Source organism: Oncorhynchus mykiss, chromosome 17 (assembly GCF_013265735.2).
Source record: "Oncorhynchus mykiss isolate Arlee chromosome 17, USDA_OmykA_1.1, whole genome shotgun sequence".
Taxonomy (NCBI): domain Eukaryota; kingdom Metazoa; phylum Chordata; class Actinopteri; order Salmoniformes; family Salmonidae; genus Oncorhynchus; species Oncorhynchus mykiss.
In genome coordinates, this window is record NC_048581.1 from 30,554,685 (window position 1) to 30,570,109 (window position 15,425).

A 15,425-nucleotide genomic window follows, 5' to 3' on the forward strand; every position below is an offset into this window, starting at 1 on the left:
CCTTTCCCACCTGGACAAAAGGAACACCTATGTGAGAATGCTATTCATTGACTACAGCTCAGCGTTCAACACCATAGTATTTTCACGTCCGGATGAAAAGCGTGCCCAAAGTAAACTGCCTGCTACTCAGGCCCAGAAGATATGATAGTATTAGTAGATTTGGATAGAAAACACTCGGAAGATTCTAAAACGGTTTGAATAATGTCTGTGAGTATAACAGAACTGATTTGGCAGGTGAAACCCCGAGCCCAATCCATCCAGGGAGTTTTTTTTTAGGTCAATCTGTTTTCTATTTGTTTTCTATGGCAAGCCCATTTTAATAGAAATATGCTTCCAGTTCCTATCGCTTCCACTAGATGTCAACAGTTTTTAGAAATTGGTTGATGTTTTTCCTTTGAGTAATGAAGAAGTAGCCATTTCCTATCTGGGTGGATAGCCAAGTGTACTGTTGTGGTTGGGGCGCACGACCTGAAAGCTCACTCCACTTTGTTTTTATCCGCTATTGAACGCAATTTACCCCGTCTTAAATTTAATTCATTATTTACATTAAAAAATACCTAAAGTTAGATTAGAAAAGTTGTTTGAAATGTTTGGACAAAGTTTACAGGTAACTTATTCGATAATGTGTAGTCATGTCGGACGAGTTGGAACCAGTGTTTTTGGGATCAAACACGCCAAATAAATGGACATTTTGGAGATATAATGACGGAATTCATTGAACAAAAGGATCCTTTGTGATGTTTATGGGACATATTGGAGTGCCAACAGAAGAAGCTCTTCAAAGGTAAGGCTTGAATTATATCGTTATTTCTGACTTTTGTGTGGTGCCTGGCGGGTTGAAATATGATTGTCATGTGTTTTTATAATGGGGTGCTGTCCTCAGATAATAGCATGGTTTGCTTTTGCCGTAATGCCTTTTTGAAATCTGACATGGTGGCTGGATTAACAAGAAGTAAAGCTTTAATTTGGTGTATTGCACTTGTGATTGTATGAAAGTTAAATATTTCTAATAATTTTATTTTAATTTGGCGCTCTGCCATTTTATTTGAATTTGGCGCTCTGCCATTTGACGGGATTTGATCCCTAAGACGTTTTTAAGGATCCTGGGACTAAACACCTCCCTCTGCAACTAGATCCTGGACTTCCTGAGGGCCGCCCCCAGGTGGTGAGGGTAGGTAGCAACACATCTGCCACGCTGATCCTCAACACTGGAGCCCCCCAGGGGTGCATGCTCAGTCCTCTCCTGTACTCCCTGTTCACCCACGACTGCATGGCCAGGCATGACTCCAACACCATCATTAAGTTTGCAGACAACACAACAGTGGTAGGCCTGATCACCGACAATGACTAGATAGTCTACAGGAAGGAGGTCAGAGACCTGGCTGGGTGGTGCCAGAATAACAACCTATCCCTCAACATAACCAAGACTAAGGAGATGATTGTGGACTACAGGAAAAGGAGGACTGAGCACGCCCCCATTCTCATCGACGGGGGCTGTAGTGGAGCAGGTTGGGCGTCAAGTTCCTTGGTGTCCACATCACCAACCAACTAGAATGGTCCAAACACACCAAGACAGTCGTGAAGAGGGCACGACAAAGCCTATTCCCCCTCAGGAAACTAAAAAGATCATTGAAAATAAGAATTTGTTCTTAACTGACTTGCCTAGTAAAATAAAGGTAAAATAAAAAAATGATCATATATGCAGTCACTTTAACCATATCTACATGTACATACTACCTCAAATCAGCCCAACTAACCGGTGCCTGTATGTAGCCTCACTACTGCTATAGCCTCGCTACTGTATATAGCCTCGCTACTGTTATTTTTCACTGTTGTTTTATTTCTTTACTTACCTATTGTTCACCTAATACCTTTTTTGCACTGTTGGTTAGAGCCTGCAAGTAAGCAGTTCACTGTAAAGCCTACAGCTGTTGTATTCCGCACACGTGACAAATAAACTTTGATTTGACATATGATCATTCACAGGCTGGCTTTAGTGATTCCATATTTAAGATTTAGCTAGTTTGTGGATATTAAGTAAAGAAAGAATATCAAATGTTGCCTTTAATGTTTATATACTGTATGTGTATCTTCAGTTTATCCATGGACAATATTATTTTCACACGCTGGCAGGATGTTTCCGTGTATATATTAAATCAACTCTTCATTTTATCAACTGAAAATGAACTGAAACAAAATAAACTGAAATATTCTGAAAACCTAAATTGCCCAATCAAGGCCAGGAGGAGAGCTTCCACCCCAAGTCCAGCTCCCAAATTCTAACAGTCAGAGTAACATAGAACACCATAGAGCAGTAAAATCCTACAACTATAATGGATCTCTATCTCCAATCTACTCCGTGGGTGATCCTATGATGGGAGTTTTCAGTCATGTAATAGTCAGTGGGTCTCCTGACCAAGCGGTGTCAGCAAGCACGCGGGCAGGGCTAGGGAGAGGCGTCGTAGCGCCCCTTGGTGCTGGGGGAACTCCTGCTGGACACTGTGCAGGATGGTGGTCACAGTGTGCAGACGCTCCTCCTGCAACGCAGGCTCCAAGGCTTCACCGGTGGACAGGGCGCTGTAGCGACCCTCATGCACCGCTTGGAGCTGCTTGGCCCGGCCCTGGAGGGAGACCAGATGGGCCAGGTTCTAGAGGAATGGAAAGAGGAGAGATGAAGGTGACAGAAGAGCGGGGGAGGGAGGAGAGAGAGACAGAGAGAGAGAGAGAGAGAGAGGGAGAAAGGGAGGATAGAGAGAGATTAGGTGTGAGAGAGAAAGAGAGACAGAACCAGACCCGAGAAAGGAAAAGAAGGATGGATAAGAGATTAAAAAAGACATGGCATGAGATGAAAAGAGATATTCAAACAGCTATGCACAGTGAAAACTACTTCTCAACTATGGATAACAATAAGCTGGGCAGGAATAATGTTGAGAGTGAATGTGAATGTGTCTACATCGCGTACCCTCTATTTGGTGTCCTGCAGACAGTGGAAGTCTAAAGTGAGGACAGTTCTGGCTCTGTGGAGCTCTCCCAGCTGCAGCTGTTTGTCCCGCAGACTGCTGCTCAGACTGGCCTGGCCGTGCTGCAGCTCTTGAGGGACCCTCACACTCCTCCGCTTTGCTGTTAGGGTGGGGACACACACGCAACATAGACACACATATTAAGCATACAGTATGTGTACTGTACATATTTGACTGGGGGACTGATGAACACCAGTTTGACCAATGTCCATCAGGACATTGCCCTGCTTCAGGGCCTGGTTGAGATGCCTGCTCTCAATCAGCAGGAAGTTGAGCTTCAACATGTCCGACATCAGCTCCTTCATGTGTCTCTCCATCTCGGCCTGCTCACGCTGCTCCTGTTGCATCTCACCTGGACGGGAGACAGCGGAGAGGTGGGGAGACCATGGCTTAGGGTGTGTGTGTTGGGGGAGACCATGGCTTAGGGTGTGTGTTGGGGGAGACCATGGGTTAGGGTGTGTGTATTGGGGACGGGAGTGTGTTTGTTTGGTCAGGGTCACAAAGAACCACCTGTGGGCTGGGTACTGGTAGGTGTATGACACTTAAATAAATCATATTTCTCTCTATATCCACTGTGCGTGTGTTTTACTCTTGTTGCGGATGGAGAGTTGCGTCCGTAGTGTGAGCAGAGTGGTGTTCTGAGCCCGTTTCTCCTGGGTCAGTGTGTGTGCGGGTCCGCGGGTGTTTACGTACTCTCGGTGCAGACTTTCCTCTGCTGTAGGATGGTGAATTGGGCCTGCAGTGTGAGCAGGGCGGCGATCCGGGCCTGTTTCTCCTGGCTCAGTCTCACTAGTTCCCCCTGCTGCCGCAGCCAGAGCTGCTGCTGCTCCTTGATCTCTCCTCCCACCCCCTCCAGCTGCTTGGTCAGAATACTGGCCTAGATCTCCAACAGGCCCAGGTCCTCGTGCTGTTGACGTACGTAGGGACGTGATCAAGACAACATAGAAAGTCAGGAAAATTTGCATTTTTCAAAGCTGAAACATTTCAAATCCATTTTAGCTCCAGTCTTATTGTAGAGAATGGTGCTACCATAAAAATAGAATATCATTCTAGATCTGTAGGTGCCACTTATTTTTGATTCAGCACCTATAGTCGTTTATTATTAGACAATAACCCCAAAATGTTCAGCTGGTTACTGGTCAGTGCTTGGTTGTAAGTTAACTCTCACCCCAGTGCTGGCGACGAGCTGCTCAATCTTCTTGTTGTAAATGTTGATGGTGGCCTGCTTGCGCTCGATGACGGTGACATGCTTGGTGATCCGGTTAGAGAGAGGGGGGTAGAGAGAGGGAGAATCAGTTATAGAACCCATAGCCCTCCACTCACCAACCAAGAACAAAATGGGACAAACACCAAATTGAGACTCTGCGTGCTGAATTCTGGAAAAATATCCTATGTGTTCAACGTCAAACACCAAATAATGCATATGCAGAGGAGAATTAGGCCGATACCCTCTAATTATCAAATCCAGAAACGAGCAGTTCAATTCTACAACCACCTAAAAGGATTCTCAAACCTTCCATTACGAAGCCATCACCTTCAGAGAGATGAACCTGGAGAAGAGTCCCCTAAGCAAGCTGGTCCTGGGGCTCTGTTCACAAACAGACCCCACAGAGCTCCAGGACAGCAACATAATTAGACCCAACCAAATCATGAGAAAACAAAAAGATAATTATTTCCAATGTGTCAAATAATTAACAAAAAAACTGAGCAAACTAGAATGCTCCATGGCCCTAAACAGAGAGTACACAGTGGCAGAATACCTGACCACTGTGACTGACCCAAACTTAAGGAAAGCTTTGACTATGTACAGACTCAGTGAACATAGCCTTGCTATTGAGAAAGGCTGTCGTAGGCAGACCTGGCTCTCAAATGAAGACAGGCTATGTGCACACCGCCCACAAAATGAGGTGGAAACTGAATTGCACTTCCTGACCTCCTGCCAAATATATGACCCATATTAGAGACACATATTTCCCTCAGATTACACAGATACACAAAACCCCCATATCTACTGGGTGAAATATCACAGTGTGCCATCACAACAGCAAGATTTGTGACTTGATGCCATAGGAAAAGGGCAACCAGTATAGAACTAGCACCATTGTAAATACAACCCATATTTATGTTGATTTATTTTCCCTTTCGTACTTTACAACACTGTCAAGTATATAGAGTATACAGTATACAGTACATAATGGCATTTGACATGTCTTTATTCTTTTGGAACTTCTGTGAGTGTAATGTTTACTGAAAATTGTTGTTGTTTATTCAACTTTTGTTCATTGATTTTTCACTTGCTTTAGCAATGTTAACATGTTTCCCATGCCAAAAAAAACCTTAAATTGAATTGAAATTGAATTGATAGGGGGGTAGAGAGAGAGAGAGAAGATTCAGCCATAGTAATAAGAATGATTTTAAATTCTATTTCTAGACCCTTAGCAACTGGTCCAGGAACAGTTTTGCTGTTTGGCCCAGAAAGGTTAACATTAGAACTAACATGCCATTTGGCTGATCTTGAATCAGGTGTGTTTCTGCCTGGGTCTTCTCGGAGTGGGGCTTGCGCGAGGTGTTCTTCATGGCCGTAATGTCGGAGTGCAGGTCGGTGTTAACCACCTGCATGTAGAACAGACGCAGTGCCAGGTTCTCTACCTCACTCTGCAGCTGGGACACTGAGAAAGGAGGTGATAGACGTAGTTAGGGACAGGAGTTTTTCCTGACTATGTCACCTGACCAGGAAAACCTTTAGGTGACCGTTATGGACTATTATAACTAGGTTAGGGTACTGATTTTTTCCTTGATTAGGTCAAGAAAAACTCCTGGCCCAAGCCATAGTACACATATAGGGTCTTAATTTGACCTATATTATCACAGCAAAATAAGTGCATAATGTTGCTTGATCGGTGGTTATATCTCTATGGGTCTCACCGTGTGACCTCTGCTTGCCGGCCTGGCTTGTGCGGTACTGGCTTCGGACCCGCTCTAGCTGATCCTGGGCCTGTTGGCGCTGGGCCTGCGGTCTAAATAGCCATCTAGGGAGATGGGTGGAGGAGGGGAGGGAAAGAGAGGATAGCTTGGGGTCAGAATTACATATGCATTAGAAAAGCACTGCAAGACCTATGGATATTTCTTAATGTTATAACAATAGTGATTCATCGTAAATCAATTGCTGTTGCTTATAGATCATTTCTAGTTGCAGATTAGTTTATTTTGTATTTTGAAATGAAAGCACAGGGTCATGTTTCGAGATTGAGCCAAAACAAGTCAATGGCGCCCTCTCCTGGGAAAAGAGTGAATTCAAAACGGGGACCCATAAATGGTATGAATCGTACTGCATGTGTACTGTAAAGTGGATGTCCATGTTGATTTGATTGTAAACCATTGGAAAGGATTTAGAGTCTTTGCTTCAGAAGAAGAGACCTACTGCACCTTCTCTCGCAACTCTACATTGAGTCTCTCCAGTTGCTTATGGAGGTGCAGTCTGGAACCTTCTCATCAGCGGCTGCAGGCAGATAGGAGAAGCCATACTAAGACGTTCATCTGATAAGCATAACAGGGTTTAAACCTTAAGGTAATTAAAACAATGTTATCAGTGATGTTAAGCGGGGAAACTGCTTACGTGTTCAGGGGTCCAGCACGATTAGCTCATCTGCACCATCATCCTCTTCTGCCGCCCTGTGTAACTCGTCCCCATCACTGTCAGAGATGGGGACTGAGAGGTGCAATGAGGGGTGAGGTGGAAAGGGTATCGTTCCGTTATCTGGAACCCCAAAAAATATGTTTCGTGATCAAACCTCAACAGATACCGTGCTTGACAAGTCACAGTGCTCAACACAATTTCAAAGATGAAAGAAATCAGTTAAAATTTCCACCATTGTTCTATCACTCCCTCTTATTGAAACACGGCTGACCTGAGTTGCTGGTGGGGTTGAAGGCTGCACCTGTACCACTGTCTCCTGACTGTGACACTGGGTGATCAGACCCCGCCTCAGCCTGCTCTGCTGATCCACCCTGCATGGAGGACAGACAGGAGGACACTCAGGAAGTCACTTTTTGATCCATAGAGACACAATATAATACTAATAATAAAGTCTTATTTTTAATTCTGTGCATTGACCATCGGCTAAATCATGTCTAAATCGTCTTTTGGAAATAATTTCATGATTTTGAATGATTACAAATAAAATGCCGATGATACAAAATCATGAGACTCACAAATCCTAACTTGAGAAAGGTGAGAAAATACGTATTCTGTGCTGTAGAGTAGTCTCTTTCACAAACCTCCTGCACAGGTACCACAGTAACGCCAGAGTCCTCTGCTGCCTCGTCAGCACCACCTGGCTGTTCATCTCCTCCTCCTGTGGCGGGGTTCCCCTCCTCTCCTCTTCCCCTCCTCCCTCACTTCCCCCACCCTCCATTGGATGCGGTGGGGACCAAGATGGTTGACTCTGTCAGCACTACAAGAAGGTTGTCTTTGTGACACCCAAGTCACAACAACATTGGATTTGATTGCAGTCATATAGGCAGGTGGTCTACCGATTAAGAGCTTTGGTGCCAGTAACCGAAAGGTCGCTGGTTTGAATCCCCCAGCCGACCAGGTGAAAAATCAGTTGATGTGCCCTTGAGCAAGGCACTTAACCATAATTGCTCTGGATAAGAGTGTCTGCTAAATAATGTCACCTGCTCTTTTAACACCCTTTCATTGAAAGCCTTACCTGCTTCTTGAGTTATTAAGGCAAAAGAAAGGTCAGAGAATGAAAATAATGTATTGAAACAATAATACAAATGTAAAAGTTGGCTGACAAAGCCTCCTGTCATCACCTGGGAAGACATGACAGAGCAGACACAAATAATTTGATTCACTAACGTTATGAAGTTGACGACATAATAATCTATTAGGCCCTCATACTTTTGCTTCAAAATGAAATAAGATAGATATGATGGCTATGTCTACTACATGCATAATGTTTCTCATTGCATGCTGCTATCCACTTGTCTTGAAGTTAGCGTGCTTATCGGTTATATGCTATTAACGCTAACTAAATAGCATATTTTTCATTTGACAGCTAACAGCTTAAAATACCAGAATGTTTGAAATATTCTCGAATGCACAAGTTACTAAACCTTACGGTTGCTTTATCACCTCTTTAGCAACAATAAATCATCCTGTAGCTAGTAGTACGAAATTGAATTTGCAAACTTAAAACAGGCAGACTCACCACTGTTTGTCAGCCGGTCAGGCGTTGCTAGGAAACGATACACTTCCGTGAAGGGATAATGTAACTGAATGGAGCCGCCCCTCATGAATATTCATGTTTGAAATTTGTGGACAATTCAAGCGTTGCAGTACATGGGTTTTCAGAGATGAATGAATTTGAACATTTTAAATATTGATGCATGGGCATGTGAGTGTGGCAGTTATAATAACTTCAGTATATGACAAAAAAATAGGTTCATAAAAAAAAAAACTTTATTTCAATCAAGAGCGAATAATTACAAAGCCAGCTGATATTTTTTAATAATTTGTACCACAATACCATTGCAATTCATAGGCGTACAAAATCGATAACAGAAAAGAACAAAGCCTGCTAAATCAACAAATAACATTATTTTGTAAAAATAAAAAGGCATCATTTTAGAGAACTTCTTTACGGAAACTTTGTCTCTCCCAACCAAGAGACATGTTCCAGCCAAGCAGGAGACATGGATGAGGCTCAACAAATTTGTCCTTAAAAATCTAAATAATCCATCCATTTGCAGAATCATCAACTCTTATCGTATAAATCTGATGTGATATTCATATCATTCTGTCATAGTACATTGTCTTTCAGAAAAGCAGACAAAGCTTTACAAAACATTCTAATTCCAACCTGGTACTATGCCTACATTCAGGTCCATAATTATTGGCACCCTTGATAAAGATGAGCAAAGAGACTGTATAAAATAAATAACACAAATACTGAGCTATATTGTATACGCCAAAACATTTGAAAATGTAATTATTTTATACTAATACAATTGCTCAGAGAATACAATGGCTCATTTTAAAAATGAGGGGTCAAAATGATTGCCACCCCTGTTTTCAATACTTTTAGCACGCTCCCCAGATCCCTCCCACTGTGTTCTCCAATCTTTAAAAAAATAAATCTTTAAAGGCTCAGTGTCATTATTCTCACAAAGGTACGGTGCTGGGGTACTGAAAACAGGGGTGCCCATTACTTTGACGCCTACCGTTTTGATAATTGATTTAATACTTTTTAAACTAAATCTCTTTCTCTGAGCAATTGTGTTAATATACAATAAATCACAATTTCAACAAACTAAAAAATGCATGCAATATAGCGCAGTATTTGTATCATTTATTTGATAGTCTTTTTGGCTCATCTTTATCAAGGGTTCCAATAATAATAATATTACCAACCAAATAATCAATAAAACGAAAATGAAGAAAGAAACGAATTAGAAGTACTGTAGAAGGAAAGTGAAAACGAGATATTCCTTCATCAATGACATTCTACAACAGTGCTTTAGTGTCCTGACAAATAAAAGGAATGAAAACAAATAGGAATTCATGTAAACAAATCCAATACTGTGCATTTAAAACTTAACTGCAAAATTAAGAAAACATAACAGTACAGTATAGAAAATTATTCAGACTTCAATAGTGATGATTTTTGAGATTTAAATTGTTTTTGGAGTTAACAGCTTAATTTTCCCAGTATTAATGATAGTTTTGGCAAAGGGTACACTACATCATTTAGTTTAACTCTACCAAGTGTCATGGAGCACATCTGGCAAGGTGGCTCATTTCCAAGCATTGGCAACTGTTGATGATGGCCATTTTGAAAATACACACAAAACAAAAATTTTAAAAAAAACACAACACTTCCTACATCATTTGAAAGAATAAATGAAAACCTGTGTGGTACCGAGCACCACAGGAATGGTCTCAACGTGCCATGGGTATTGTACATGCTAGAGAGAGTATAACACAATAGCACTGCAAATATGCAATACATGTCTGTAGATACAATTGCATTAGTGTTTACAAGGAAAAAAATAAATCAAAACTTCTGTTTAACTTGTGCAATACTTGGCATACCCCAATCAAAATAATCCATGTGATTGGTTAGGAATAGTTTCCATACAACAAACAATAAAACAGTCCAACAATCTGTCAATATAGCCATACATACATTCAACAGAAGTGTTAGGCCCCTTATGTACGTACACCTCTTCAGAAATACATTTCTATGAAATGTATCTTCACAAGATTATATATATATACTACTTTCTCATTGCTCACCTCATGTCCATGTCCTTAGTTAGCAAGGAATTTGCATAGGCATTAGTGAATTAAAGACACGTGTTGCCTAGGTAATGACGGCTAACCCTATAGCATTGGCTTCCAGAGACAAACGAGGGGAGGGGCTTCATATAGCTGCTTCCATATAGATATGGACACAGTGATCATTTGCATATAAAGAGATGTGGTGTACAGTTAAGAGGGGAATAGGTAGAACTTTCCCCCTTGCCACTGATATACAGTAGGGTCAGACATATTCTCATCCCCAAAACAGTTAGAATTTGGGGTGGAGTAATCTGATTCTAGACCTGTAGTAAAGGGGAACTTCTACCCCGAGCAGTAAGATATGTGGGGTCACAGCAAGTGTACATACTGTTAGTGTTCACCTGGACACAGACCATGAGCATTAGGACACAAAGCATAGGGTAGCATTGATGCCTCAAATCATATGGCAAATAATACATGTGACATTGTCAAAAGTATCCACTCCTGCTTTTAGTGTCAGGCTTCACACACACAAATGCTCACTCAAATGCAGACACACCTGTACAATAACAAAAGTATAATCTAGCGGTTGCATGTCTCCTTCAACTATTTCTTTTCACTTTATTCTCTTGATTTGGCTCCCCAAACAAAAGTTGTTTCCTACCTAGGACGTAAGGTGAACGGTGAATGCGAAATAACCATGTGTTCATAGGACACTGTGTAACCTTATAACCCACAGAAACTCTCCACTCCGTTCCACCTATACCACTAGCCTCTAACCTGCCCCTGTCAAAGGTTGTATCACTGTTACATGTGACATTCTTAAAAAAATGTAATTTTCTAAGTCTGTTCATCCTACACAGATAAAAAAAAACACAAAAAAAAACAACAGCAGTGACAGTTTTTATTTTTAGTGTTTGTCCTTCCTGGTTGGTTGACTGACCTGTCTCGTTCCGTCAGTGAGCTTGTTAAAGGGTCAAAGTTCATCTGATGAGGTCATCCTGTTCTGCCAGTGACAAAAAGACCCTTGGGTATGGAGCTATTGGAATGTCTATGTGGTAACGGATGTCTTTTTGTATGTCCTTATACACCGACAAGCCTTATACTACTACAAGGCCCCTTGGCTCCCATTCTAATTCACACGTTTCAGGCAAATACTGTAAACAATCCTTCATATGCCGTTTGTGGCGCCCCCCTCTGTTTCGGAGGGCTCCGTTTCCCTCTGGGTTGTATCGGCTGTGGAGGTGGAGGGCGTTCCAAAAGAGCGGGGGTCCATGGCAGAGTGCATGATGGTCAGCCACAGGTCGTCCATGTTTGGCATGACAAAGATTTTCTATGTCGGAGAGAAGATGGGAGAGATTCAGAGGTGTTACATTTGGATGTAGTATGTGGACATACAGTTTGGACAAAGTACGCAGACACAGGCATGCAGACACAGGCATGCAGACACAGGCATGCAGACACAGGCATGCAGACACAGGCATGCAGACACAGGCATGCAGACACAGGCATGCAGACACAGGCATGCAGACACAGGCATGCAGACACAGGCATGCAGACACAGCCATGCAGACACAGCCATGCTGTGACACAGCCATGCAGACACAGCCATGCAGACACACACACATACCTGAAACTCCTGGTCCAGTTTCTTCTCGATCCAGTCGGTGACGTGGGCCAGTGTGACCTCTCGCTCTCCCAGTTTGGGCCGAGCCTTTAGCTCCAGGTGGGGTGGACTCCTGAAGCCATACCTGCGATTCAAAACAGAGTCAACAAACACACTAGAGAAACACCAGGGTGTAGACTTCAACTAGAACAGATCACGCAGCACTCATTGGGTCATTGGTTATTGTACTGTGGGGCAAGTTAACCCATTGAGTGTAGGGGGCAGTATTTTGGTGTTTGGATGAAAAACGTACCCAAATGAAACTGCCTATTTCTCAGGCCCAGAATATGCATATAATTGTCAGAATAGGATAGAAAACACTCTAAAGTTTCCAAAACTGTCAAAACATTGTCTGCGAGTATAACAGAACTGATATTGCAGGCGGAAACCTGAGGAAAATCCAACCCGGGTGTGCTGTTTTTCCTGAAAGCTTTCTGTTCCATTGTCTGCCTTCGCTCCATTTAAAGGGATATCAACCAGATTCATTTTCCTAAGGCTTCCCCATGGTGTGAACAGTCTTTAGACATAGTTTCAGACGTTTATTTTGAAAAATGAGCGAGAAAGATCTCATTGTGGCATTGTATGGCTGGGTGCCAGCAGAGTTTTGCATGTGTAACAGCTTGGAGCAGACATTTTCGCTCTCTCTCCTATTGAAGAAGGTACAGTCCGGTTGAAATATTATTGATTATATATTCTAAAAATAACCTGAGGATTGATTATAAAAAACTTTTGACATGTTTCTACGAACTTTACGGATACTATTTGGAATTTTCGTCTGCCCGGTCGTGACCGCTCGAACCTGTGGATTTCTGAACATAACGCGCCAACCAAATGGAGGTATTTTTGATATAAAAATAATCTTTATTGAACAAAAGGAACATTTATTGTGTAACTGGGAGTCTCGTGAGTGCAAACATCCGAAGATCATCAAAGGTAAGCAATTCATTTTATTGCTTTTCTGACTTTCGTGACAAATCTACTTGGCTGCTAGCTGTTTGTAATGTTTTGTCTGCTGAGAGAGATGTCCTTACATAAACACTTGGTATGCTTTTGCCGAAAAGCTTTTTTGAAATCTGACACACCAGGTGGATTAACAACAAGCTAAGCTGTGTTTTGCTATATTGCACTTGTGATTTCATAAAAATGTAATATTTGTAATAATTTAATTTGAATTTGGCGCTCTGCAATTCAGCGGATGTTGACGAAAATTATCCCGGTAACGGGATGGGTGCATCAAGAAGTTAATGGTAAAGGTTACTAGGTACATAATAAGGTACATAAAATGTCAGTTTTCCAGGGATGTGATCAGTCACCAGCAGAGTTCTCAAGTGCATTGAAGAACAGCATTAACTAATGCACAACAGTATGCCAACAAGTGTTTGATTGGCACCCATTTAATACTATATTAAAGTGTATTCATTATGTATTGAGGTGGTATGAATGTGTTGGGGTGTAGCATATCCTGTTGGTGGGCGGAGGTATGATGTATGTATGCTGTTAAGAACATACCATATCCTGTCAGTGGGCGGGGGTGGGATGTTAACGGCCAGCGTTCCTCGGAGCGCCTGCACTTCCACGGTGAGCAGCAGGGGCGTGTTGGACACCTCCTCCATCTTCTTTTTGATGAACTCCGTCTCGGTGGCCTTCTGGAAGTACTTGGACTTGGCGATCTTGTCCACGAAGCGCATGATCTTACTGGGCTGGCGGCCACCCATGTATCTAATGGAGAGGAGAGATTTAGGGGTGTTACTTTGTCGCGCAAATCTACCTTGATTTATGTAAAAGTCTGAACTAAATTAAAGTCTGGATTACATACAAGTAGTACAGAAAGGTACTTTAAAAAGGTAAACAAGGTAAATAATCAGAGTAAAAGTAAATACACTGTAATTAGTCTCACCCCTCTGCTCCAGGGACATCATTGGTGACCTCTGAACTATCCTCTTCGTCGGAGGACCCTGCACTGGATGATTCCTCATCACTGTCCGCCAGGCAGTACGTCCGTGGTCTGTACCTGGCACACACACACACGATTCAGTATGGATTCAGAGGGAGATGAACTATAAGGCCTGTTCACACGAGGAAATACAAGTGTTTTTCAGTGTTATTTAGACCCTTCGTAGTCTCACCGAGTTCCCACACAATTCGTTGGAGAGCACACACGCACCCACCCACGATTGAGCAGTGTTTTACACAAGTACATAGAGTAACAAGCCCCCCAAAAAATAATGCAAGCCAGCCAGCCAGCCAGCCCCCCCCCCCCCCCCCCCCCCCGAGCACATTGAATTATTGAATACTTTATTGAGTTTCTCACAGATTTGAAACATTTGTTGTGGTATTATTGTGTAGAAAGACATGACAATTTAAGTTACTGAAAACGCGAGTTCAGTGTATTGTTAGTTGTTTTGGACAGTGTCTCAGTCTAGGGTTATATGATTAGAACTAAGAGTAAGAGAACATTAAACCTTTGAGATTAAAGTCTTATTTACAGTTTAACTGCAAGATATGAACTGCCACAATGATGTTTGTTCTTCAAATGATGTTGTTAGTGAAAACAGAAATATGAAATAGCCCACATTATCTAGAAAAATGTATTAAAAGGTTTTGTTTTTAAGAGGATTCCATTTGTTTCAGGTTTTTCGTTTCAAATTCACAATTTAAAAGAAAAACAACAAATGTGAGTGTTCTAAGTCCACAATAACTCTTAAACCACATCAAGAGACCACTTCAGGTCTGAAAAAAAAAATGTAATAAAAAATTGTGTAGTTTCATGTGCACAGCAAGCAAGTAGTGTGATGTTAGAGTTTGCAAAACAAATGCCCACTCATGATATCATATTTCCAGGTAAACATAGGGTAGTTTGTAGTTAACATTTAACTGTGCAGGTTGTTGGGAAAGCCATCTACCAGAAGACTTTTCTTTAGCATAATTGTTAATGACTTACACAAAGTGGTAGACCCGCGCACCACACGCATACAGACGGGCATTTATTGCCTCTTCAGAAAGTTGCATTGATGGATTCTGTTCATGTTAGAGGTCGACCGATTAATCGGAATGGCCGATTAATTAGGGCCGATTTCAAGTTTTCATAACAATCGGAAATCTGTATTTATGGACACCGATTTGGATTTTTTTTTTTTTTTACACCTTTATTTATCTAGGCAAGTCAGTTAAGAACACATTCTTATTTTCAATGACAGCCTAGGAACGGTGGGTTAACTGCCTTGTTCAGGGGCTGAAAGACAGATTTTTACCTTGTCAGCTCGGGGATTCAATCTTGCAACCTTACAGTTAACTAGTCCAACTCTCTAACCACCTGATTACATTGCACTCCACAAGGAGACTGCCTGTTACGCGAATGCAGTAAGAAGCCAAGGTAAGTTGCTAGCTAGCATTAAACTTATTTTATAAAAAACAATCAATCATAAATCACTAGTTAACTACACATGGTTGA

General features: G+C 42.0%; 1 protein-coding gene and 1 long non-coding RNA gene across 10 annotated transcripts in view; both read right to left on the reverse strand.

Annotated features, from left to right (window-relative positions):
- Window positions 1-2,047: 2,047 nt before the first annotated feature.
- On the reverse strand, window positions 2,048-8,263 carry LOC110493694. 4 transcript variants are annotated; one of them, XR_002469186.2, is made up of 10 exons: window positions 8,237-8,263; window positions 7,299-7,474; window positions 6,929-7,028; window positions 6,637-6,777; window positions 6,447-6,519; window positions 5,946-6,049; window positions 5,518-5,689; window positions 4,189-4,269; window positions 2,963-3,927; window positions 2,048-2,648 (listed from the first exon to the last, which is right to left on the reverse strand). It is a non-coding gene; the product is annotated as an uncharacterized LOC110493694 (long non-coding RNA). The 4 variants fall into 4 exon arrangements; XR_002469185.2 differs by lacking the exon at window positions 8,237-8,263 and having other exon boundaries at window positions 2,963-3,372; window positions 3,714-3,927; window positions 7,299-8,224; XR_002469187.2 differs by lacking the exon at window positions 8,237-8,263 and having other exon boundaries at window positions 2,963-3,120; window positions 3,714-3,927; window positions 7,299-8,222.
- Window positions 8,264-8,465: 202 nt separating this feature from the next.
- Window positions 8,466-15,425, reverse strand: part of LOC110493695 (testis-expressed protein 2) — a 57,893-nt gene continuing 50,933 nt past the window's right edge. For 4 of the 6 annotated variants that reach the window (XM_021568105.2, XM_021568104.2, XM_021568108.2 and 1 more), the window contains 4 exons: window positions 13,872-13,985; window positions 13,484-13,693; window positions 11,939-12,059; window positions 8,466-11,641 (listed from right to left, as the gene is read on the reverse strand). In XM_021568105.2, the coding sequence (XP_021423780.2) occupies window positions 11,480-11,641; window positions 11,939-12,059; window positions 13,484-13,693; window positions 13,872-13,985 (607 nt within the window). In that variant the 3' untranslated portion in view covers window positions 8,466-11,479. The remainder of the gene's footprint in view (window positions 11,642-11,938; window positions 12,060-13,483; window positions 13,694-13,871; window positions 13,986-15,425) is intronic. The other 2 variants (XM_021568107.2, XM_021568109.2) reach the window with 1 other exon arrangement.